General features: G+C 35.5%; 1 protein-coding gene and 1 long non-coding RNA gene across 3 annotated transcripts; one reads left to right on the top strand and one right to left on the bottom strand.

Moving 5' to 3' along the window:
- Window positions 1–1409: 1409 nt before the first annotated feature.
- On the top strand, window positions 1410–25371 carry LOC131156440 (uncharacterized). 2 transcript variants are annotated; one of them, XM_058110136.1, is made up of 2 exons: window positions 1410–1604; window positions 24519–25371. In XM_058110136.1, exons 1-2 carry the CDS (start codon window positions 1415–1417, stop codon window positions 25247–25249), a joined length of 921 nt encoding a protein of 306 aa, XP_057966119.1. In that variant the 5' UTR covers window positions 1410–1414; the 3' UTR covers window positions 25250–25371. The 2 variants fall into 2 exon arrangements, with proteins under 2 accessions (XP_057966119.1, XP_057966120.1); XM_058110137.1 differs by having other exon boundaries at window positions 1486–1608.
- On the bottom strand, window positions 6059–7747 carry LOC131156441 (uncharacterized). The gene is made up of 3 exons (XR_009136998.1): window positions 7493–7747; window positions 7350–7413; window positions 6059–6282 (listed from the first exon to the last, which is right to left on the bottom strand). It is a non-coding gene; the product is annotated as an uncharacterized LOC131156441 (long non-coding RNA).
- Window positions 25372–25909: the final 538 nt, after the last annotated feature.

Here is a 25909-nt window from a genome sequence, read left to right as displayed (position 1 = left end):
TCTAGTGTATGGTTTGTGATATGTAGGATGAGAAAATGTCCTGTTTATAGATGGTATGCTGCCAAATTTTTGATAAGATTTTTCTCAAAATAATCAAAGCGTATAAATCACGTGTCAAATGATTAACAAATGCTGCATGCTGAACTTTATTTTAAAGGATTACTGTATAATGAATGGAGTCGTGATTATAATTGATTAACTTAGCATGAATGAACAGAGGTGTTATGCGATGTGCTTATATATAAAATTCTATTTTTCGTAGGTCTTTACTATTTCCTGATGGTCAATCTAAATGACATGAAACTCAAATAGTGTTCCAGTGACGGTGTTGTTGTATATGGGGGGAGAGAGAAATTATCACCGGAGTGGAAGGTGTTAGTTATAGTGTTAAGCCGGTTCGACAAATTCGAATTGACCATAAGAGTAAATTAAATAAAGTGTATTCGCATATTGATCCAGATCAATATGGATCAATATGCATTGCAGGTGACTGCAAGAATATGCAAGGATTCAATGATATAGTCCTCTATGAGGTTGTTCCCGTAATTGATGATTAGTTTTAAATATAATTTAAATTAGAATTATTAATATTTTTAGTTAATAATTTAAATAATAATTATTTTTAATTAATATTTAAATATTTTTTACTAAATAAAACAATATAAGATTTTTCTTTTTAATTAAAATAATATTGTTATTAGTGCATATTTATAACGTATGATTGTTATATTAATTTATGATAAAAATCATATTTTAAATTAAATTAAAAATTTTAATTTATTCTATGTGAAATTTTTAATTAATAAATGATTCTTCGCTCCAAAAATTTAATTTATTATTATTATAATTAATAAATAAATAAATAAATAAATAAGGAGAATACAAAAAATTAAAACAATTCATATTATAAATTGCAGTTAAAAATATTTTTGAAAATGAAATACTATTAATAAAAAGATTGAATATGCAATAAATTTCACTGCTTGGTCCAGTGAAATTTAAACAAATTTTGCTGATTAGTCCAGCGAAATTTAAACAAATGTTGCTGCACAAAGTAGTGAGATTTAAATGATAGTTCAATCGAGTATTGATGCATGGCAAGTAAATTTCGTTGCTTGGTTTAGCAAAATTTGCCTGAGAAAAAACTGGTCTTGACACGTGGCAAATTTCTAACGAGATTAATTTTTCCGAATAGGATATTATTTAATATATTATTTTAAAATAATAACAAAATGGGAAAAAACTTTTTAGTACCCGGCTTGTTTCTAACATTTTTTAATTTCCACACCCAAAACGCGGCCGATCTGCTTCACCCCAAGCGAAATGGCTCCAGAATAAGACATCCAAGACAAAAATACCCTTCATCCTTATCCTAAAGACCCGTACCTCTCAATGTTGAATGTACAACCATTCCATGCTTTTGTCCGTTTCGTTTACGAAACGCCACGAAGCCGTCTCCTTCGGTCTTCTGCTTTCGTCTCTCCTCTTCTTTTTTCTTTTCCCGGCTCTGTCGAGTTCGGGAGTTCTATATATCTGGAAAGTAGGGTTAGGTTTCAAACGTTGGGGTACGCTTCATCTGCGTGGGTTTCGTTCAGCAGATTTCAGTAGGTATAATTTTCAATCTTTGATTATTAAAAAGGAATTCGTATTATGGTTATTTGTTTTATTGTTTAATGCTTGTGGCGTTACGATTGTTTGCTCACCTCACCGGAGGTTATTTTCTATATTCTGGGAGAGTTCTTAACTAAAATTTGGTTTCAATATTATGATTTTTGGTTTTAGATTTTTAATGCTTGTGGCATTACAATTGTTTGTTTTGCTCACCAGAGATTATTTTCAATGTTTTAGGGAGAGTTTTTAATTGAAATTTCGTTTCTTTTCCACGGTTTTCTTATCAATCAAACGGAGGGTTAAGCGTTTTAGTTTAAGTTGCCTTGGTTCCTGAGAAGGAATAATATATTAGCTTGAGAATGGGGAGTTCAACGCGTTGTAGTCGCTGCTTATTCTGAAAAATTGCTAAATCTATAGCATTCTGCTCGACCCAACTCCTCCTTTTTGGTAAAACTGATCACGGAATGTTTACAAATTTTCAACCTCCGTCACTGCAATTTTTCTTTCTAATGTGATCTTTGTAGAGTCTAAATCATACTTCCTAAGAATTGCTCCTGCTTGTATATGAATTGTAACAATTTAGAATGTATAGTGGTTACATTGGGGAAAAAATTGCAAGGAATAATGTCAAGGGATTGTTAGGTCCTGTTGCCATCAAATAAATGTAGGAATGCAATCGATTGCCTACAAAGATGAACAAGGTAGTGTTTGGAGGACCCAAAGTGTATTCCAAGGGAGCACCCTGATGCCTAAGTAGAGGAGAGAAGAAACTCAAGGTTGGCAATAGTAAAATAAGTGTAAGAATGTTTGTGGACCTCATTAAGCTTCCTCCTCCCCCTTTTCTAGGCATGACCTTTATAAGACAAAAGGCCTTCACAATTAATATTCGGGGGTTCTTATAATTGCTTCGAGCCTCGCCACCTCCCCCCTCATGGTTACCTTTAATAAATAGAATTAGGTTAACCTTTTAGTTTCCTGACTACCTTTTGGTCTTCTTGGGTACATTTATATTGTTAATAGGTATCAAACCCAAAAGTGTCTAGTGTACTTGTAGTCGGTTGGTCGTATTTGGGTTTTTTTTTTTTTTTTTCATAAATAATATGTTTGTTTTATGGATTTACTTGTAGTTCATGTATCTTTAGATGTTTGTTTGTACTTTGTGTAAGTTAGAATATCTTATGAATAGGTTGTAAAAGGCTATAAGGGGTGGTTATAGTTGAATTTGAAATTGAAGTGAACAATGTGAGTTTTTGGCCACCTATATCTTCTTCTTCTTTATGTCATGGTCCACATTGGATGTGTACTAAGTAGATATTGGGCTTATAAGAATGGTTCATGCTCCAACTATGTGAGACACTTTTTATAGGACAAAACTGTGAGGCTAGTGGAGGATGAGAATGGGTGGGATACCAATGCTACCTTGAGATGTTCCTTGGGGAGTCTATGGAGGTCTATTTTCTAAATTTATTCTATTTTTATCCCTCACACTAAATTTTTAGTATGGAAGGGTTCCTAGAATGGTTTTTGGAAAGACCCATGGCTTGGAACAATTCTTTTTCTACTTCTTTTCCTCATCTTTTTAGATTGTTCTTTTAGCTAAATGAAGTTATTTCTTTCTTTGTGGATAATGGGAGTGGCTTTCCAGTCTCTTGGAATCTTCATTTTAGGAGGCCTTTGAATGATAGAGAGATGGAGTTGTCTTCCTTGTTGTCCATATTGTACAACAACAACAACAAGCCCTAAGCCTCATTAGGTGGGGTCGGCTACATGAATCCTTCTTTGCCAATTCACCTGATCCTGAGTATTTTCCTCTATTATATTAAGGGCTATTAATTCCTTCCTTGCTACTTCATTCCAAGTTATTTTAGATCTACCCGTACCCCTTTTCATGTCAGAGACCATAACTAACTCATTCCTCCTCACAGGTGTTCTACTAAGTCTGCGTTTCAAATGACCAAACAATCTAAGTCTCCCCTCCCTTACCTTATTTTCAACTGGTGCTATACCTAAATTATTTCATATATGTTCATTTCTTTGTCTTTTAATGTTTGATCATTCATCCACCTTAACCACTCATCCACTTTCAATCTTTTAATGTTTTCCATATTGAACAATTGCTAATTATCCTTGAGAAGGGATGTTTGTTCTTGGTGTCTGGATCATTCAGGGGTGTTTCTTGTAATTCATTCTTTAAAATTTTGACCTATTCAAACTATCCTTTTCCTCTTTATCCTATTATTTGGAACGTTAAAGTTCCCTGAAAAATTAGAGCTTTTACTTGCTTTGTTGTGCTTAACAAAATTAATACCAATAACTTGCTGCTGATTAGGAGACCTTTGAAGGCTCTCTCTCTAGATATTCATGTGCTCTGTTATAGGAATTCTGAAACAGCCTCTCATCTCTTTTTGCATTGTGATTTGCATTGAGGATTTGGAATAAATTGTTTGGTTTTATGGAAGAGAGTTGGGTATGCCCCTGTTCAGCGGAAGACTTGTTAATCACTTCTTTTGTAGGCTTTGGAAGACGGAAGGATAGGGCAGCTCTATGGAAGTGTAGCAAGTATGCAACTTTATAGGGTATATGGTTGGAATGTAGAGCATGGTGGTTCTTTTTTTTTGGGAAGAAGTTGAATTCGTATTTGGTATGGGAAAAGATTCCATCTTCTTTATGGTGTGTCGGGTTTGGAATTTTTAGGGAAGCTAGCTTTCAGGATTTAAATAGGGATTGGAAGAATTGGTTGGATTGATTTCTGTTTTTTGTTGTTTTAGTTTTTTTCTAGTTTGTTCTAGATTTTTCTGGGAGATGTCTTATTCTCCCCCTTGTAAATTTTTTCCTATTAATGAATTTCTTTTGCTAAAACTAAAAAAAAAAGAAAAAATGTTTGGCCAGTGGATCAAGCAAGCAACAAGACTAGAAACTAGGACACATAGCTTTGATACAATGCATAGCTTTGATACAGTGTTAGATTACTACTTTACCTTAAACCTTAAGCTTTAGGTTGGGCCAACAGTGTATATCAAGCTTTAACACCTCCAAAAGGCCTTCCCTCAAAATTTCATCACCATCTAACAAGGTTTATGGTCCTAGGCATCGGAGAAAGATTCCCTAACTGTTGCCCTTTCAACATCCATAACTTCTTATATTATTTCTTCGCATAACCACCACCACCACTGAACTCACCGCTCCTTGTCTCCTTGATCTATTAGAATCCAAAATTCCATCGCTAGAGGACATCTACCAAAGTGCACATACGCCATGCATAGAAAACGCGCATTGGGAAAACTACCAGTAGCAGAAACTTCTGCAGAAATTGGATCAATTATGTGATTTTGGATTTTTTCCTGAGATTTTTTTTATCTGCAGTATGATATTTTTATTTGGGTATGATATTTTGCAAGCAAGCACGATATTTTGATATGAAAAGCTAGAAATTGGACTTCCAGTGCACCATCAACACTTAGGAGTGCCAATTGTCACTGCCAGCATAAAAATCTTATCTTAGTGCTGCATTGTGTGAGTTTTCTGAGTAAAATTTATTTAATTTCTACATGATACTCAAGATTATTGATGAATTGAAGAAACCTCTTGAGAACTTGGGAGTAAGGTTAGTGGTTTTGTATAAATAGTTTTTGAGTATTGTTGGTGAATTGTATTAAGGTTCCTTGGTTATAAATTTTGCAGCATGTATACATATAAATATGCACACTTACAGCAGCATGGGGACTTATGTTATCGGGAAAAATAGAATTACTGCCTAGTAGGGTACAAAATATTAAGAATTCCTGGAGGCTATACCTAATGCTTTGAATAGGCTAACAACTGAAGTTGCAGTCTTGGTAAAAGGCCTGTTGATTTTCCTACCAAACAGTTAAGAGGTATAGCTGTTGCTGCTCCTTAGATTTTTTGAGTTGCAGTGGTGCCCCAGAATGTGAGAGGTCTCTTCGTAAGTGAATTATAGGGGGTTTGGTTCAAGCAGAAAGGGTGCACTCTATGAAATGGAGGAGCCTTTGAAATCATTTTGGGCTCTTTTGATCAGAGGTATGCAAGGACTTTTAAAGGACACTCATATACCCCACTTCATTATGCGCTAAAGTGGTTTTTGTGGCTTCTTTTTGATCCATTCTCTTGCTTTCTCTTGGGGTTTGACGCTGTATGATTCTAAGGGATTGGAGGGAAGCTCTTATGCAATCTTTTTAGTGTTTTGATCTTGTTCAAGTTCTACTTGGACATCTTGCCCTCAGGCAACTTGCACTTTGATTTGCTTATTAATAAACTTTTATCTTATCCAAAATACAAAATAAGGGAATTAATGTAACGACCCGGCCATTTACACGGACTCAGGTGTCACTCACATACATCAAATACCTATACCTGTTCAAGATATGGAAACAACCCGCCCTAAACAGGGACATACAGGTGTAAAACATACATAATCATGATGTAAATGTCGCGGAAAAACATAAACATCCATTGGGATTACTACTAGCCTTATACCAGAGTTCACTAATACATCCATAATTTACATACATTCGGACTTAGAGTAATCGTCATATTACAACCCTCCAAAAAGGACTTTCATCAAGTTTAGTACAAAAATTTAGATGCTTACGTAAGCTAACCAAAATAACCTCCCTAGTCCTTTTATCTACTAGGACCGACGCACGGATGGACCTGAAAACAAAGATTGTAAGATAGGGTGAGACACCTCTCAGTAAGGAAGAAGGAGTTACAACAGTGTGTGACTGCATACATGCATATTTTCATTCAACATCTGGAATATAAATCAAATATTTTCAATACAATAATGCATCAGGTATATCATTATTCATATTACAAAATTCCCACATTTGTCTTTCGACCATTTAATGATTTATCAGATGACCAACAGCAAAATATCCCTATAACCAGTTTTACCCCGTGGCTCGGGTTGTGCACTGGTACTCGTCCAATGCCCTGTTCGTGCAGACACTGCCGAGTACCTACATACGATCCGACTGCCTCCATTGGCTCAATATCAGCCAATGGTTTCACCCTGCTAGCCGACCATCTTGGTACCCACATCGTTTAGTACGTGTGGTTGCACGTGTACATCTAGTTACGATATCGTGTCGTATCATATAACAGTGGTTTCATTTCACCCTGCAAAGAAAGTATTTTTCAACCCTCCCGGGACTCTCAAGCTGTGGTTCTGTGTATCATAAATTCAATTTATACAAATATGATTTTATCTCCCATAATCTATATCAATAGTATAGAAATAATTCCAGCGGGTTCAAACCGGCGTCTTTCCACCTGGTTTACCCCTCTTTGTTTACTGATGCGGCTCGGTGTATCACCAGCCTCTGTTTATCACATTGTCAGTATAACAAATTGAAATTTCATTCCCATATTCTATATCAGTAGTATAGAAAATACATTCATTTCCATTTCAACATATATCACACAAGTTTAATACAAAAACCCGCTAAATGATAGAAATTTAATATACATAGTTTAACTAAATAAATAAAGGAATCGAGTCTCTCCTACTATAGTATAAACACAAATAACGATGTTTGTAAAATTTGGAGATCACACGTCGAAATCCTCGATTTTACCAAAAATCGTAAAATCGTCAAACCGACATTTCTACTCGGTAGAATTTCACAAATAAGCAGTTAAATCATACATAATAACTTAAACTAGCTTTTTAGCGGTTTAGTTTTCCAAAATAATTGTTGTAATCAAATTCCCCTTACCTTATATTCGAAATGAAACTTCGTACGAAAACGGTCCAAAACGACAACTCGAGATCCTGAAAACCTAAAACCACAGAACATAACCTTACTATGTTTTCTACTGCTATCCAAATATCCAATCAAAATTAGGATCAGATTCCTACCTCGATTCTTGGGAAAACCCGAAACTCTCCGAAACGATGATCCGATCTACTAAAAGTGTAGAGTTTCCTCTTCTGATCCACGCAGTACCCTCCGTTTTTGGAAACGGATGATGAACGGCGAAGGATCTTAGAGAGAGAGAGAGAGAGAGAGAGAGAGAGAGAATGAGAGAATGAGAGAGGATAAGAGAATTTATAGAATAAATCCTTGAGAGAGAGAAAATGAGAGAAAGAGAGAGAGAGGGAGAATGAGAGAATGAGAGAGGATAAGAGAATTTATAGAATAAATCTTTACTTAGCCCTTAAGTAATCTAAATAAATATCTCCTCCAAGATATTTATATATAAATATCTAAAAATATCTCTTTTCAAAATATCTTCTCCAAAATATCTTTTTTTTTTTTTTTTCTTTTTCGGGGTTGGGTTACTACAATTAAACTAGAAGTTTTGGATTTTAGTGAGGATGGATTTCCTGATGAATTTGATAATTGGGTGTATTCTCTTAGTGTTATTTCAATGGGATGGTATGGCACGAATATAGCTCAAAATTTGTGTTTGGCTGAACTCAAACTTGAAGGTAGCTGGTCAAATTTGGTGGATCAAGGAATGGGAGATCTTCAGAAAAAGAAGTTTTGGTGAGATTAGAATGCATTAAGGTTCCTTGGTGATAAATAGTTTCAGTATGTATATGTATAAATATACACACATGCGGCAGCATGGTGACTAATGTTGAGTTATCTGCGAGCATGGAAAACTGCCCAGTAGGGTACAAAATATTAAGATTTCTGTGGAGACTAAAACTAATGCTTTGAATAGGCTAACAACTGATTGCAGTATTGTTAAGATGCTCATTGATTTTCCTACCAAACAGGAAAGTGGTATAGCTGTTGTTGCTGCTTAGAGTTTTTTCGAGTTGCAGTGGTGCACCGGAATGTGAGAGATTTCTTGTCAGTGAATTGCAAAGGCTTTGGTTTAAGCAGAAAGTGCACACTCTATGGAATGGGGCAGCCTCTGCAATCATTTGGGCTCTTTTGATGTTTACCGCTAAACACGCGTTGCTTACAAAGTGTACTTTACTTCCTCTGACTTCATGTACTTTAATTTGGTTATTACTAAACTTTTCTTTATCCAAAATACAAAATAAAGGAATTAAACTAGAAGTTTCAGATTTTAGTGTAGATAGATTTCCTGATGAATTGGTAGTTGGATGCATTCTCTAGAGTATTATTTTCATGAATAAGGGTCAAAATTTGTGTTTGATGAATCAAAATTTAAGGAAATTGCTCAAATTTAGTGGATTAAACAAGGAAACATGTTCAGAACAAGATTTGGTGAGATTAGAATGTCGGATAAAATGAAGCAAGCCATGCAGGAACAATTTTTACTTCCAGTTACTAGCTGTGTTCATCTGCAACTCTTTGATTTGAAGCAATAAGTAAAGACATTGATGGGTTACACTAGTAGATTCTACCCTTTGGCTACTCATGCCAACATAGAATGGACAGAGGATGTGATGTACTTGGTAGCTTTGTATAGGAAAGGGTTGAAGCTAGACATTGCCTCCAAGCTTGCTGCATGTTGTCTCATCACAATTGGGGATGTACAAATTGCCACTTAGATTGAGGAGGATATGTCATTTAATTCTCCTTGAGTTGCATCAGCCATTTGGAAAAGTACTTGTTGAGTTGTGTGAGAGAAGTAAATTGGGCAATTTGGTAAAGGACATCAGATTACTACCCCTTGGAAGATTTTTGAGCATTTCAAAATAAATTCTTAGGTCCAACCATTGATCAAATGCTTCAAATGTTATGGTTCTGGGCATCAAATTGCAGAGTGTCCTAATCAAATCATGGCTATTGGAAGAGAAGAAGATGATGATGATGACGCCATCCAAGTAATTGAAGCTGAGGCCCAAATTCCAAGTGATATAGATGATGATGGCAAAATGAAAAGCCGTTTAGTTCTTCAATCTATCCCGACTTTCCAAAAGGTTGAAGAAAAAGAAGATTGTAGATGAACCAACATCTTTCAGACATAGGGATAGTTTGGAACCACTTATTCAAAAGTACTTTTAAAAAAAAAAAATGATTAAAGTTATAAGTGGCGCTTGGTTGTGTTTAAAATAAGTGATACTTAGACACGTACTTTTATTATAGGATATTATAAGATTATTTTTAAACATATTTTAAATTGGAAATAATTTCATTAATTATTATTTTAATTATTTATAATCAAAATTTAAATATTTTATATTAAAAAATCATATAAGATTATTATTTTTAATTAATAATAATCTTGTTATTAATGTATATTTGTAACATATTAATATCATATTAAATTATGATAAAAGTAATATTATTAATTATGTTAGAATTGGTATATTCCCAAGAGGAGGGTGAATTGAAATTTTAAACTTTCCTCCTAGGTTGAACTAGATGTTAGCAGAATATTACAACCTAGGGTCTTTCTGTGTAATTCCAAATACGCCAATAAGTATAATATACGAAAATTTAAATCAAGTGCATCATTTATATAATAACATACACGTGCGGTAAATATAAAGTGTGGAAATATAAACAAACACACGATATGTTATTGGGGTTCGGCCAATTGTGCCTATGTCCCCACCTCTAGCTCTCAAGCCCGAAGATTCCACTAATAGCTCACTTAAGGGTGGAGTGGCACCGATTACAATCAGGTTAATTACCACAGGACTGACCTTAATCTTAACTAGGTCAATTAGTGGGGCCGACCTCAACCTACACGCTTTAACAAGATGGCGCACTTAGCTTTCCTAACCGGGTCTAAGCCAATCCGAGACTATTCCAGGGCTAGTCTCCCTCTTCAGGCCCGTGCCTGGAAAACAATAGTTTTGCTCAATCAATGAAATGGTACAGTGATTGTGCTTTCAAGTAAAGTAGATATGTACCCAGATGCGCTCAGTCACATACACCACAAGATGATTTAATATGTAAACTCAGTGTGGTCCAATATTTCAACTCTCAGATATATATATATATATATATATATATATATATATTTACTATCAGTGTAATGAGTGCGTGAGAGTATCAATCAAACAATCTTTGTATCACAAAATATTCAGCTAAGGTGTTCACACAAAGATATCAAGCAAGTCTCATGTATATTAATCAGTATGATATCTCAGTCACGTAGATCAGATAATGTATATGCTTTGTTTGCAAAAGATGTGTAATCTTTGTATTCAACAAATAATATGTGAGTGAATAACTTTTGCACAAAGATTAATATCATAAACACAAATATCTTCTCACAAGTATATCAAATATGAAACACAAGATATTTGAGTATGTTTTGAAAATGATTTTGCAACCCAAAGACAAATACAAGCTTCCTAAGAAATTGTAACACAAATGCAATACTCAGAAGCTTAGGTGAGTCTTCTTAGGACAGACTTATGAACAAAGCCCCCTAAAAATTCTCCGGTTTAGCTCGTAAAAATAGAATCAATCAAATACAAATAGGAGAGCAAACCTATCGCAATAAACACTCAATCAACTTACAAAGAGTTTAATCATTATGATAAGGTAAGCATGAGTGTAGGAGGCTCAAAAATGAGTATTATAGGTTTTTAGATTTTCAGAGAATTTTTCCTAATAAAATATGCTAATCCAGTACTCATAATCCCAAATGAGGAGGTATATATAGACACTCCATTAAATATAATTGTTGGGGACAGGTTTGGAATTATTAGAAAAGATTAATGACCTTTTAATTATTTTAACTCTGTTTTAAAAAATTAACCACGGTAAAAAATCAGGACAACTTGAGAGGTTCGGTCGACCATAAACCTTTTTGATCGACCGAAGTTCATATGGTTCGGTCGACCAAGACAATTTTCAACTGAAGACTCGGTCGACTGAAATGTACATGCTCAAGGCGATTTTCCATTCTATCGAGGTTCAGTCGACCATGCCATTTTGAACTGAATAGTTCGGTCGACCAAACAGTTGGGATTTCTCCCGAGGACCCTTGGTCGACTAGGTGGTCAAATTGTTGACCTCAGGAGGTTTCGATCGACGGAGGGATTTGAACTACAATGGTTCGGTCGATCGGGACATTGGTCAACCGTTGACCTGGACCTAGGTTCAGTCGATCGGGGCAGAATGAACTGCCAAGGTCGGTCAATTGAAAGTGCACAAAGTTTGCATTTCGGTCCTGTTATGATTCACACAGACCCTAATCAAGTGCCTAATATTCATAGGTGCAATAGTGAGTGTCCTAGTGTCATTTTTGGGTCCTTTTGAAGACACCGAAAAAATCCGATGTCGGTCGATCGAAAGGTAAACCCTAAGGTCAATCTAAAGTCATTTGTATTATGAGCTTACGTATTATACCATGCATGTGAGGTGTGTGATTATTACATACGAAAAGCCCTAATTATTATTACAAACCCTTTTCATGAATGAATTATAATACAACATAAAAAATTGTCTTTAATGGAAATTTGGTCTTCAAGCTTTACTCGTTCGATGTGCATTATGATCTGACAATTTGAGTTCCTGCACAAAATCTCAAGTACCCATTAGATACAATGAGTATTTGTCATAATCAAAACCAGGCGTGACCTATAAGGTCGACATTCTCTCCCTTTCTGATGATGACAAATATGACAAGCAAAAATATAGGTTGAACCCAAGAAGGCTCCCCCTCTCAATATGCATCCAATTTATTTTTAAACAGAGTCATTTTACCCATCATTTTTGCCCCTTTCCATCTCCCCCTTTTGTCAACAGAAAAAAGTGCCATATGAGTTAATAACCTAGGCAATTGGTAAGTAGTACATTTATACATGAAGAATTTTGGAAAGATTTTTAAAAATTTCGGCAGAGTGCCCTTTGTAAATCATACTTTCAAAAATAAAACCTGTATAAGTGTAACTTGTTTGAGTTTAAATATATCCTAACAGTTTATTCACAACTACTCAAACAGTCCAGTAATGTCCAAGCAAGCAAATAAAATTTCAATATGATCATGAAGTGGACAAGTTGTGCATCACAAATGATAACCTATATAATCATGCTATAGAAATATGAATTGTGCACACATAGACATGAGTCACTTTACAAAGTCTAAATCAATGAGAAATACCAACAATTATAGGTTAGTTAGACTTGTAAATTCCACTCAAGATTCCTTAAATAGCTGATGATTATGTGAAGATGAGATTTAAATTTTTTTTAGGTTTCACTCATCATTTCAAAAAGTTTTTAAAGTCAATTTTATCATAATCATGCTTGGTGGACAGAATAAATCCATATTTTCAAGAAATACATAGCAATGAGAGCATGATGGCCTAGTATCAAGTGTTACAAATATATAGTTAAGAATACATATTTGTTTCTCAGGGCCTAATGATTTTAATACTAAGTAACTCCCCCTAAGAATAAGCATTTTGGTCCAATTGCTTTAAATGTATATATGCACAATCAACCTCAAGGAATGTAACATTTCAATGCAAATTAATCAACTGTGACATTTTTAGATTTTGTGCACACAAAAGAAGATTGTTTTAGTTACTTGGGCAAATGTCTACAGAAAATTCGGCAGCATGCCGGCTGTAAATAGGACATTTCCCAAAATTTACCTGCACAAAAACGATTCTCAAAAAAACAGTATCTCAAGAGTAAAGCATGCGAGAACCTAAAATCTACTAACAGACAATTCTCATCCACTGCATCCGCTATGCAGGAGACATTTTATACTAATCATGCATTTCAATAGAGCAGTCATTTAACCACAAGCACAGACACATCAAAGTACTGCAGATATATATATCATAATCAAAACGGGTAACACATGATAGTATCTGCATAAGGTGTGTGTGATCGTCATGATAATACAAAACAAAAGCAAAAACTATTTTATTTAGGTACAGACCAGATGATATAAAATAATATAAAAATAAATCAAGGTCACGCAATCTAATCTGCAGGTTACTCTCCAGAGTATAGAACTCCCCTCCATCATCACCTCCATCACCACCGTCACCAGCATCAAAGTCAAAGTCCATGGTCATCTTGTCTCTCTCATCCTGCATCTCCTGAATACGATCGTTTAGCTCACTGAAGCTGACTGTCATGGACCTCTCTAGATCAGTAAAACGACTGGCGGTGGAGATGGAGAACTGCCGAAACTCCTCACGAAGCGCAGTGGATGACGATGTCAAATCTCGTAGGTCTGACTAGACTAATCCTCGAAACTGTACGAATGAGTCAGACAAACTGGTGATGGCTGCCATAAGATCCACGTTTGATGGCTGCGCGGGCTGTGGTGGCTCCTGCGGGGCCTCTTCCTGTGCTGCTGCACCCCTAGAAGGCAACCAGATGTTGCCAATGAGCTCATATCCCATAAGTCTCGGGGTCACTCTAGAGAAAATGTCAGCAGGTTGTCTTCTCTTCAGTGAAGCCACATTTGAGCGGATGACTTCAATGGATCTAAATAACTTGTTCAGGATCCCTCCATACGACATTATAATTCGGTGGCCAATCGTTTGCCATCATCCATCGGATCATCAAGCTGGGTAGATCTAATTACTTCTGGGCAAACAGACACCACATGATAAAATAGTTTAGGAAAGACGCGTGCACTCTAGAACCTACCTTGGGCAGGATATTATAGGTGATCAAGTGGTGTACAACTTTGGCCTCTAATGTAAACTGTCTTTACTGTGGGGGATGATTTTGGCTGGCCGTGCCTAGATCAGGTAGGGTCAGGTTTGCAAATGTGGTGACTGTGAATTCCTGCTCGTGGATCGAGGAATTTACCACATCTAGGCACTCAAAATCTTCACGGTCAATATCAAGGACATTTGAGAGGTATTGTGCGTCAAAACGTACATCAGTCCTCAATACTCGGGAGAAGTACCCATTTTCATCATTACCCAAATTTGCATAAAACATCGTAACGTACATTGGGTAGTGACCCCCAGGCTGATAGGAAATAAATGTTTTCTAGCCTTGATATTCAAACATGTCCATTACGTTGCCAAAATACTGATTCATAAAATCCAAGTCTAGGATCTTACCCAATATCACCTCCTTAGGACGAAACTCTCGTATGTGTTTGACCTTGCACCGTTATGATATGAAGTACTCGTCCTCAGTGTGCGCTAAATCGTGGGCTTCAATGTGCTTATTGTGGTGCACCATGAATGTAGGATGAAGGATGTGAGGTTCAAAATACAGTTTGCTTGGTAATATTACGGGGAAAGGTGACGGAGCTCTCAAAATTTTCGTGCAAATAAGCTTTAAACGAGGAGAAAGTATATATATATCGCAGCTCGGTCAACTAGAAGCAGATACGATCGACCGACGATTCAAGTTCTCCATGCACCGACACTGTTCGGTCAACCGGGGAGAATTTGAATCGAGATGGACGGTCGACCGGGGAGAATTTGAACTGAGATGGACGGTCGACCGAGAGGGAGTACTGTATCCATGTTCGATCGACTAAGGGAAAATCGAAACGTTTGGTCGACCGTGGGAATATGTTCACTGAGGTTCGGTCGATCGGAAGGTCAAAGTCAACAGGTTTTGGTCGACCGGGAGATTTTACTCATTCAATGCTCGGTCGACCGAGCATAGTGAATTTTCCCGACTTTGCCTAATTTTGATCCAAAGTTCTCCCTTAGGTTCAGATTTGATATGTTATAACAAAAACATGATTCTTAAGGATGCTTGGTGAAGAGATATTACACAATTGAGGCACGCACCAAAGATTTGACTTATTGAGCGTAGATTACTTCTCAGTTTTGCAATTACTTTGACTGTACTTCCCTTTGAGTCCCAACTATTTTGGCACCGAACACAGGAGTATGTGACTTTTCTTAAACAATGCTCTTTGGTGATTGGAGAGTATCCTTCAGAAATGATGACATAGAGGAGCAAGGATACAAACCAAGGAATAGATGACACCTTATCGAATATGCTCATGGTTTGGTGAGGATTTCCTATGGGATAAATCAAAATTAAAGGGTTTACAATTTAAACTGAAAGGGAATACTCCCCTAGTGGATGCTCATAATTTTGATTAGGAATAATATCCTATAGCAAGCACTTATCGGATTAGGAATTTGTGACTGCTAGTGCTTACATCTAGAGTGATGACTTCTACTTGTTCAGGGCGTCAAGTTCAAGAATGGGTTTAGGATAATATGGTATATAGTGTGAGATGGATTCCCTAAACCACAAACTTTTGCAATGGACAACAGTTGCATAACTTTTGAGATTTTCATGTTAGCATGGGTTAAGCATTTGGAATTAAGTACTAGGCATAGATGTCATGTCCATTTGGAAGTAGATAAAAGTGTTAGTATAACAAGATGGGTGTGTATACTAAGAGTTTCGTTTTAAGCAACAATCACTTCCCAATCTTACAATAAACACAACCCCTAAACCTAGGAACAAAGGAAAGATTAACTAGAATACAGTTTTTATTTGAATCCGTTTTTTCTTAAGTCCTACGGGGTTTGCTTCGCTGATTATCCTTTTTATTTCCTTTTCTAAGCCTTTGGCACTTCTAAGTAAGCAATTAAACCATACGTGCCACACAACTTTGCAAAATAAGCAGGTATTTAATATACGTAAAGGATTGTGCTTATTTATTCCATTTTTCTTCAGTGAGACTAGACTGTTGGTTTTATGTAAGCAACCTGAACTCTTTTTGAAAAGAGTTTTCTTTTTAGGTTTGAGGGGGTTGTTTAGGTTGTCTTTATCACTTGGGGATTTGAAAAATATTTTAGAATAATTTTTACTTTTTCCTTCTAAGCAAATGATTTTCAAAATCTTCTCCAATTTTCTCCTTTCTAGTGTGGCCTGATATTCTTTCAAATCATTTAAGTGCTTTGCCACCTTTTCATTTTCATCTTTCAAAAATGTTTTCTTCTTTGATATCTCAACTAGAATTCTATGCATTTTAAATGAGATATTTTCTAGTTTTCCATATGAAGGCATCTCATCAAATGATTCATTACATGATTTATCGAATTGAAAGACACTTGAATCATTGCATTCATTCATACCATTATCATCACGAGAAACATTTGAAGATTCATCACAAAATATATTATAGGAATCAACAAATGAATCAGAATTTGATACATCACATGAGCAATCAGATGATTCATCACAAGATTTTTTATAGTAAACATCGCATGAACCATTTACAGTATTATCAAGAGATGATTCATTATATGACCCATCACAACATTCATCACAAAAGCCATCAAACAAGTCAGACTGAGAATCATATACCTCTTTGTTGATTTCTAGCTCATGATTTACCTCCTCCTGATCATTTGAGCTCGGAGCATTCGGAGGAGTTACGGTCTCCTTCTCCTGGGATTCTCCATATTTCTTTTCTAGTTCATCCCATATTTCCTGTGCACTATGACATGCCATACACTCAACAAAAATATCAGAATCTAATGCAAGGTTAACATGTCCATGGCATTAGAATTAATCACATTAAAATCATTTTTATTTATTTGTGCACATCTTCCTTTAGCAGTCACAAGTCAGACCCTCCAGCCCATAGATTTCAAAAATATGGTCATTCTAACTTTCCACGTGGTGTAGTCGACACCACAAAATAATGGAGGACTGGAAAGTGATTGTCCATCACCGAATGGGGATACACCAATGTGAGCCATTGCGATCTTTTTGCAAAAACGTTTAAGTCAAGTGCAACGAGACTCTGATACCAATTATTAGAATTGGTGTATTCCCAAGAGGGGGGGGGGTGAATTGGAATTTTAAATTTTCCTCTTAGATTGAACTAGATGTTAGCAGAATATTACAATCTAGGGTCTTTTTGTGCAGTTCCAAATACGCCGATAAATATAATATACGGAAATTTAAATCAAGCGCATCATTCACATAATAACATACACGTGCGGTAAATATAAAGTGTGGAAATATAAACAAACACACGATATGTTATCAGGGTTCGGCCAACTGTGCCTATGTCCCCGCCTCTAGCTCTCAAGTCCGAGGATTCCACTAATAGCTCACTTAAGGGTGGAGTGACACCGATTACAACCAGGTCAATTACCACAGGGCTGACCTCAACCTTAACCAGGTCAATTAGTGGGGTTGACCTTAACCTACACGCCTTAATAGGATGAAGCACCTAGCTTTCCTAATCGGGTCTAAGTCAATCCGAGACTATTTCAGGGCTAGTCTCCCTCTTCAGGCCCGTGCTTAGAATACAACAGTTTTGCTCAATCAATAAAACGGTACAGTGATTGTGCTTTCAAGTAAAACAGATATGTACCAAAATGCGCTCAGTCACATACACCATAAGATGATTTAATATGTAAGCTCAGTGTGGTCCAATATTTCAACTCTCAGATATATATATATATTTACAATTAGTGTAATGAGTGCGTGAGAGTATCAATCAAACAATCTTTGTATCACAAAATATTCAGCTAAGGTTTTCACACAAAGATATCAAGCAAGTCTCATGTATATTAATCAGTATGATATCTCAGTCACGTAGATCAGATAATGTATATGCTTTGTTTGCAAAAGATGTGTAATCTTTGTATTCAACAAATAATATGTGAGTGAATAACTTTTGCACAAAGATTAATATCACAAACACAAATATCTTCTCACAAGTATATCAAATATGAAACACAAGATATTTGAGTATGTTTTGAAAATGATTTTGCAACTCAAAGACAAATACAAGCTTCCTAAGAAATTGCAACATAAATGCAATACTCAGAAGCTTAGGCGAGTCTTCTTAAGACAGGCTTATGAACAAAGCCCCCTAAGAATTCTCTGGTTTAGTTCTCGTAAAAATCGAATCAATCAAATACAAATAGGAGAGCAAACCTATAGCAATAAACACTCAATCAACTTATAAAGAGTTTAATTAGTATAAGAAGGTAAGTATGAGTGTAGGAGGCTCAAAAATGAGTATTATAGGTTTTTAGATTTTCAGAGAATTTTTCCTAATCAAATATGCTAATCCAGTACTCATAATCCCAAATGAGGAGGTATATATAGACACTCCATGAAATACAACTGTTGGGGACAGGTCTAGAATTATTAGAAAAGATTAATGACCTTTTAATTATTTTAACCCTGTTTAAAAAAATTAAACATGGTAAAAAATCAGGACAACCCGAGAGGTTTGGTCGACCAGAAACCTTTTTTATGTACCGAAGTTCATATGGTTCGGTCGACCAGAACAATTTTCAACTGAAGACTCGGTCGATTGAAATATACATGCTCAGGGTGATTTTCCATTCTATCGAGGTTCAGTCAACCAGGCCATTTTGAACTGAATGGTTCGGTCGATCAAACAGTTGGGATTTCTCCCGAGGACCCTCTATGGACCAGGTAGTTGGTATTCAATTTTGGTTCGGTCGACCAGGTGGTCAAATTGTTGACCTCAGGAGGTTTCGGTCGACCGAGGGATTTGAACTACAATGGTTCGGTCGATCAGGACATTGGTCAACCGTTGACCTGGACCTGGGTTCGGTCGACTGGGGCAGAATGAATTGCTAAGGTCGGTCGACCGAAAGTGCACAAAGTGTGCATTTCGGTCCTGTTATGATTCACACAAGCCCTAATCAAGTACCTAATATTCATAGGTGCAATAGTGAGTGTCATAGGGTCATTTTTTGGTCATTTTGAAGACACCGAAAAAATCCGGTGTCGGTTGACCAAAACCTTCGGTCAATCTAAGGTCATTTGTATTATAAGCTTACGTATTATACCATGCATGTGAGGTGTGTGATTATTACATACGAAAAGCCCTAATTATTATTACAAACCCTTTTCATGAATGAATTATAATACAACATAAAAAATTGTCTTTAATGGAAATTTGGTTTTCAAGCTTTACTCGTTCGATGTGTATTATGATCTGACAATTTGAGTTCTTGCACAAAATGTCAAGTACCCATTAGATACAATGAGTATTTGTCATAATCAAAACCGAGCGTGACCTATAAGGTCAACAAATTAAATTTAAAATTTTAATTTATTTAATGTTAATTTAGATTAATAAATAATTCTTGTTCAATCTAGAATTGAATTATAATAACTAATATATATTTTAAATATAATTTAAATAAAAATATTAATATTTTATAATTAAAAATTTAAATGATAATTATATATTTTTCTAATTAAAATTTAAATATTTTCTATTAACTAAAATAATATAATATTAATTATTAATTAACAAAAATCTTATTATTATTGTATATTTAAAACATATGATTATCAAATTAATTTATATTAAAAATAGTATTAGTAACAAAAATAAAAATTTTAAATTATTTAATATTAATTTAAATTTATAGATGGTTTTTTTTTTTTCATTCCTGAATTTAATTATATTTTATTAATAATTAATATGTTATAATGCATAATAAAATAATATATGATTAATTTTTAATTAATATTTAAATATTTTTATTAAGTAAAAAAATAAAATAGTCACTAAATTTTCTTATATTTATAGAATTGACCCGCCTATGAACAGTATCACTTATAAGTAGCCAAAAGCTATCCTGGATTACTTCTCAAAATTCTCTTAAAATAGTTCTCAAAAAAGTCGTTCTGGAAAAGCACTTATTGCAGTAAGTGTTTATTGTAGTGCAAGTCAAACGCCACTTTTTTGTAAAAGGGCTTATTTTTAAGTGATAAGTGCTATAAGCACCTTTTTTTTAAAGTGCTCCCAAACGGAGGCTTAGATGATTTGTCATAAGCAACTTTGTACTTTAGTTGTTGATCCTAGTACTCGTACAAATGTAGTTTTTGAATAAGTTGTGAAGACATTAATTTAGAAGTTAAACCCCATTCCAGTCCATACAAAATTGCGGTGAACAATACCAATTTGAAGGTCGATGATCATTGCTTGCTTCATTACATTTTTGACCCACAACCTAATAACTTAAGCCTTTAGGTAAAGTCGTAATTTAACATAGTATCATAGCTATTTCCTAGGAGGTCATGGGTTTTAGTCTTGTTGTTCGCCCTTATTGTGTGGTGTTTAAAAATTATTGTATTCCTATAATGGGGGTTGCTTATCTTTTGTTTATCTCGCCTTGTGCTGTTGGTGCACGTGCGAGGGAGTATTAAAGCTTGATATAAATTATTGACCCACAACCTAATAGCTTAAGCTTTTAGGATAGTGGTAATCCAACACTCACATTCAAAATTGGTTCAATTGTGGAGATAGCATAGTGCATTGTCCTTCCTCTCAAGATCTGTCTTATTCTTTTGGGCATTCCATGGTTGTTTGATAGGATGGTTAAATATGATGCCTATGAAAATTCTTATACCCTCTCCATCGACTAGAATTTAGTATAAGTTGATGCCATCTCGAACTCATCTACTCATTGAAATGCACCACTAGTTCATTTCTTATGAAGTTGAGATGATTCTATTTATGGTGGATGGACTCTTTGGTGCATTTATGAACTCGGTGTTCTTTTTGGAAGGAGAAAAGGAAGGAGAAAATCGATGTTGGATGGGAAACATAGATAATTTTGGCTCAATTTGAAGACCAATTTCAAGGAATAGGGTCAAGGGATTATTGGGTCCCAAGCCCAAATATGTCTAGTTTGGTTGTAGTAGTTTTGTGTGAATTTCGGGGTTTGTTTGCAGTATATCGGTTGTAGGGATTTATTTGTAATTTCATGTATCTTTAAGGGTTTATGTGTTATTCTTGTAATTTTGGATTTCTTCCTTTTAAGGTTGGTGATTGTTCAATTTGAAATTAAAATGAATGTGGGCAAGTTTTCCCCCCCACCTGTATCTTCTCCATCTTCTCTCCTTCTCCTTCCTTCTTCTTATCCCCTCTCCTATTCTTGTTCTACCCTGGGTATTACCTTTATTTCTGTTCTATAATAGAACTGCTGTTCATTACCCTTCTCTCCTTTTTCTCTCCCAACTCTCTTGGTTGCAATTCTTTGGTGCCATTTTGCATCAGGAGGTCAGTATCCTTTGCTGGAAGCTTTTTTTGAAGTTTAGTGACCGAAAAAGCACATTTAACTCTCCCTTTTATTAGGTATAACTTCGAGGAATCGGTGTCGGATAACAAGTTTGCAAATAGTTAAATAAAAGACACAATTGAGCAACACATTAGGAAATAGTTGATAGTTGATGGATTCATAATCTGCTGAAGAAGCATTACAGTTGATTAATGTGTTGCAAACATTGTTGGATTTGGTTTAGTCACACTGCTCAAGATGTGGGTAATGAGTTTTGGTCATTTGATGCTGGTAGTAATATATGAACATCATTGTTTCACATTCATACCATTGAGTTATTTTTGTAGACATTGCTGATTCAATATTTTAGAAGCAATGTTTCATAGAGACTTCTTATTGATAATTGTGTTATCAACTCATCACCCTTAGGGTGATCTATGAGTTTACATATTCATGATTCAAAGGCCTTCACAGACTCTGGGAATAACAATGCCCCATCAATATGAATAAAAGAAAAGGAAAGAACAACAATGACAGAAACACGCATACTTGATACACCAAACAAATGAAATGACCCGTTATACTAAAGCAAGCTTTTATTTGCATTTAATTAAGCTGCATCTCCTTTTCTTTTTCCTCTTAAAATTACGAGGAAAGTTCTATATGATGGCTATAAGACCAATCATGCTCTATGGATCAGAATATTGGGCAACTAAGAAACAACATATCCAAAAAGTAAAAGTTGCAGAAATGTGAATGTTAATGTGGATGAGAGGGTATAATATTAAAGGATAAATTAAGGAACCAACATGTTCACAATAAGTTAAGCATAACACTGGTAGAATATAAGATAAGAGAGGGGTGCTTAAATGGTTTAGGCATTTAGAAGGCGGCCAAGCAGTGCACCTATGAGAAGAAGTGAGTTAGTTATTGTTACTGGTATTAGAAGGGGTAGAGATATACCTAAAATAACATGAAATGGGATAGTGAGGAAGGATTTAATAGCTCTTAAGCTAGTTGATGAAAATGCCCTTGACTGTGTGAATTGGTAAAAGGGATTCATGTAGCTGACCCACCTAGTAGGACAGGCTTCTTCTTCTTCTTCTTGTCATTTTCTTTTTGTTACTATTTTTTTGTGGGCTATGAGGTCCCTAGGTGTTGCTATTCTTGTTACCTGGAAGCCAAGAAAAAATATCAAAACCAATATTTTGACACCTGAGGTGAAACTCCTTGTGATGACCTCACAATGATGTTGGTTTACTTAGCTACTTGTAGCAAGATGCATTGATGGTTGGTATCTCGATGCCTTAAAAAATGTGTCATAAAGAATGTTGTAGGAACATTTCCCTCCAAACTTTTTTCTACTCATTTTGAACTAGTAAATTTTAAAAATGCAGTTAAAATATTAATACTAAAAGGTTATTGTTAAAGTTTGATATACATTGTTGGCCCATAACCTAATAGCTTAAACTTTTAGGTAAAGTGATAATCTAACATGGTATTAGAGTCCAAGAGGTCCTGGGTTCTAGTTTTGTTGCCCACGCCTATTCTGCGGTGTTTAAAAAAATTATTGTGTTCCCAATCATGGGTATTATTTATCGTGTGTTTATCTCTCCACCTGCTGTCAGGTTGCATGTGTAGGGGAGTGTTAAAGCTTGATATATATTGTTGGTCCACAACCTAAAGTGGTAATCTAACAGTTGTCATGCCATATGCTATTGAGGTTTTAGTATACGCTTGCATTGAAACTAGAAATAGCATGCATCAAGTGCCAGCCTAACATTACTCTTCTTTGACACCACCCTTACCTTAAAACGCGACAAATAAGTAGATTTTAAAGTATGTTAAAATTTAGATTTTTTTTTTTCTTGCTTCTGTGAATAATATCTTCAAAAACAACACAAAAACCTTGTTAAGAAGTGACATGACTGGATTTTTCTCCTCTGTTTACTTGCCTGATAATGAATAGAAATTTGTATTGGAAGTCTAGTACACCAGTTCTCCTTGACAAGGGAAAGTTGTGGCCCAAAGATTTATATTATTTTGTATATTTCAATTAGTAGTTTATAAGATCACTGGTATTCACTAGAAATGTATAGGCTTTTTGAAAAAAAAAAAATGTAATAAAATCATAGGCTTCTGTTTTGGGCTTTTTATTATAACCAGCATTAAGGCTGTGTAACCTGTTATTGCCACAAAAATGTGTTCTTTTGGATGTGGACAGCAATACAACTCGTCAAATCTCAATTTGAAGTTTGCAGAAAAAAGTAGTTAAAAATTTGTCACCTTAAAGCTCCAATAATTTATCTGAATGGTTGGTATGGTTTGACATTGAAGTCACCATACTTGACCAGCCATTTATGCTTAAACATAGTCCTTTCCTGGTGGTTATAGACTTGTAGTATCCCTTAAGCATTTTCTGCTGATCTGAATTCTTCCCATGAAGATATATTGTCTGTATCTAGCTGTTATGGTTCCAGAAGAGAGCTTCCCATGAGCTGAGAAAGCTGACATTATGCTTTTTTGTGTTTGTTTTTTGGGGGGGTGGGGGACACGAGTGTATGTTAGCCTTGGGGTGCCTGTACTGGTCAGCCCACTGAGTCACGGTGTTCCAAATTTTCATTAATTTCATGGTGCTGGTAAATTTTAATTTTTCAGTCTCACTGATTTCGAAACATGTGTCAGAAATGGAAGATGTTATTTGTGTGAATAATCTTTCCTGGCCTCTTTACCTTGCCATTAAGCAGATATGTCTTATGGTTTCTAAGCCAACCCATATGGTTAGTGGTCCTGAAAGTATTGGTTGATTATTTAATTATGATTGGGCAAACTTTGCCTGGAAGAATTTGTTGATAGGTTGATGTTAGCCATTTGTATGTCGCATTCGTGGCAATGGTAACTCTTTTCTACATTCTTTTTCTGCATCTAGTGGTCTCTTGGTGTATTGAAATCCTGCAACTCATGAATCACAAGCATACATTATTATTTTTTATTTCTTCCGACTAACATTTCCCCCTTTTACCTGTAGTCATGGCTGTCGAAGATGACATTAGAGAAGGCTCTGCGTCGTCTCATATATTTGATTCCTTGGAGTTCAACCAGAGGGAGAGGGAGGATGTGCTTTCTCCTGAAGATGTAGCCTGGGCTGATTCCTGCCTTATTAGGGATCCTGATGTTTCTGAAATTTCAGAAAATAACTGGAATTCTCTTAAAGATGCCTTACTAGAAATCCTTAGTTCTGAACCCAAATCACTTGGCTCGTCAGCCACTGGAGCTGATTATTTTTCCCGAGGAAGTGACTCTAATACCCTTCATTCCACCAAAGAGGCAGAAACAGCCCCTTCTCCAGAAAGGACTACTGATGATTTTTTCCCCATGAATGAAGAACGGGTTAAAATGGGTAACGATGGTCCAGTCGATGAGGGGACTGATACTCTGCAGCCACAAACATCTTTGAAAAATCCCTTTCTGCCAAATTACAAAGATAAGGTGCCAGAAATTGATAATGCTGATCAAGGACTGGATTTTGATTTTCCAGCGTATGAAGTGGAGCCATCTAGTGAAAACATTTTTAAGGTGTGGGATCTGGGCATTCCAGAGGAGGAAGTTGAGCTTCTTGTACAGTTGAAGAAGGCCCTTCCAGAGAATGGTTTTCAATCAATACCATGGACTCTTGATGCTCCAGGGGCATGGAAGGAATCAAATGATGAGCCAGTTGATAACCTAATTGCTGGCATTGCAGACCTGTCTTTGAATTGAAATTCTGACTGAATTTTATTTTATTTCATTTTTTTTAAATATGAATCATAGCTTTGCTGTGTAAATTTTCTACAGAGTACTTCGTATTTAATGGAAATTTAAGTAGTTTGTTGCCTAGTTCACTTGATAGCAGCCGACCAACGTTTCTAGTTAGTACTGTAACTGATGGCCACACCATTAATTATCTTGAGATTTCTTGATTCCAAATTTAATGGTACCAATTTGCGCTTTGCAATGCTTTACAAAACATATTGGAGACCTTGTATCGAGGTGAATCTGCTTGCCCTTCTTGCTTCGTCTTCTTCTTCATTTCAATTTTTGAACTCATGGTTGCGGCAGAAGCATGAAAAGAGTTCTTTAACGATGAAGCTACAAGTGATGTTGAAAGTTGTAAAAAATCTGTCTTTTATATTTTACTTCTTCATCTCTTTCTTTTCTTTTTTTCAGTCGTATGCCCTTTCTTATATACAAAAAACTTAATTTTGCTATACAATTTTCATCTCCTAAACTCAAGCTAACCACCCTTGATTTATGGGATGTTACAAATTTCAAATGCCTTAAATCTCTCTTGGTTGTTTACAATGATAACTCATGCCAACCCTCTCCCTCAAGTTGATGCATAGAGGTCTCGCATGCCCAACTTGTCAAGTGAGTTGTAGA

The sequence above is a fragment of the Malania oleifera genome, chromosome 5 (assembly GCF_029873635.1).
Source record: "Malania oleifera isolate guangnan ecotype guangnan chromosome 5, ASM2987363v1, whole genome shotgun sequence".
NCBI classification, from domain to species: domain Eukaryota; kingdom Viridiplantae; phylum Streptophyta; class Magnoliopsida; order Santalales; family Ximeniaceae; genus Malania; species Malania oleifera.
Note: the sequence above shows the minus strand (reverse complement) of the source record. Positions and strands in the feature narration are given on the sequence as shown.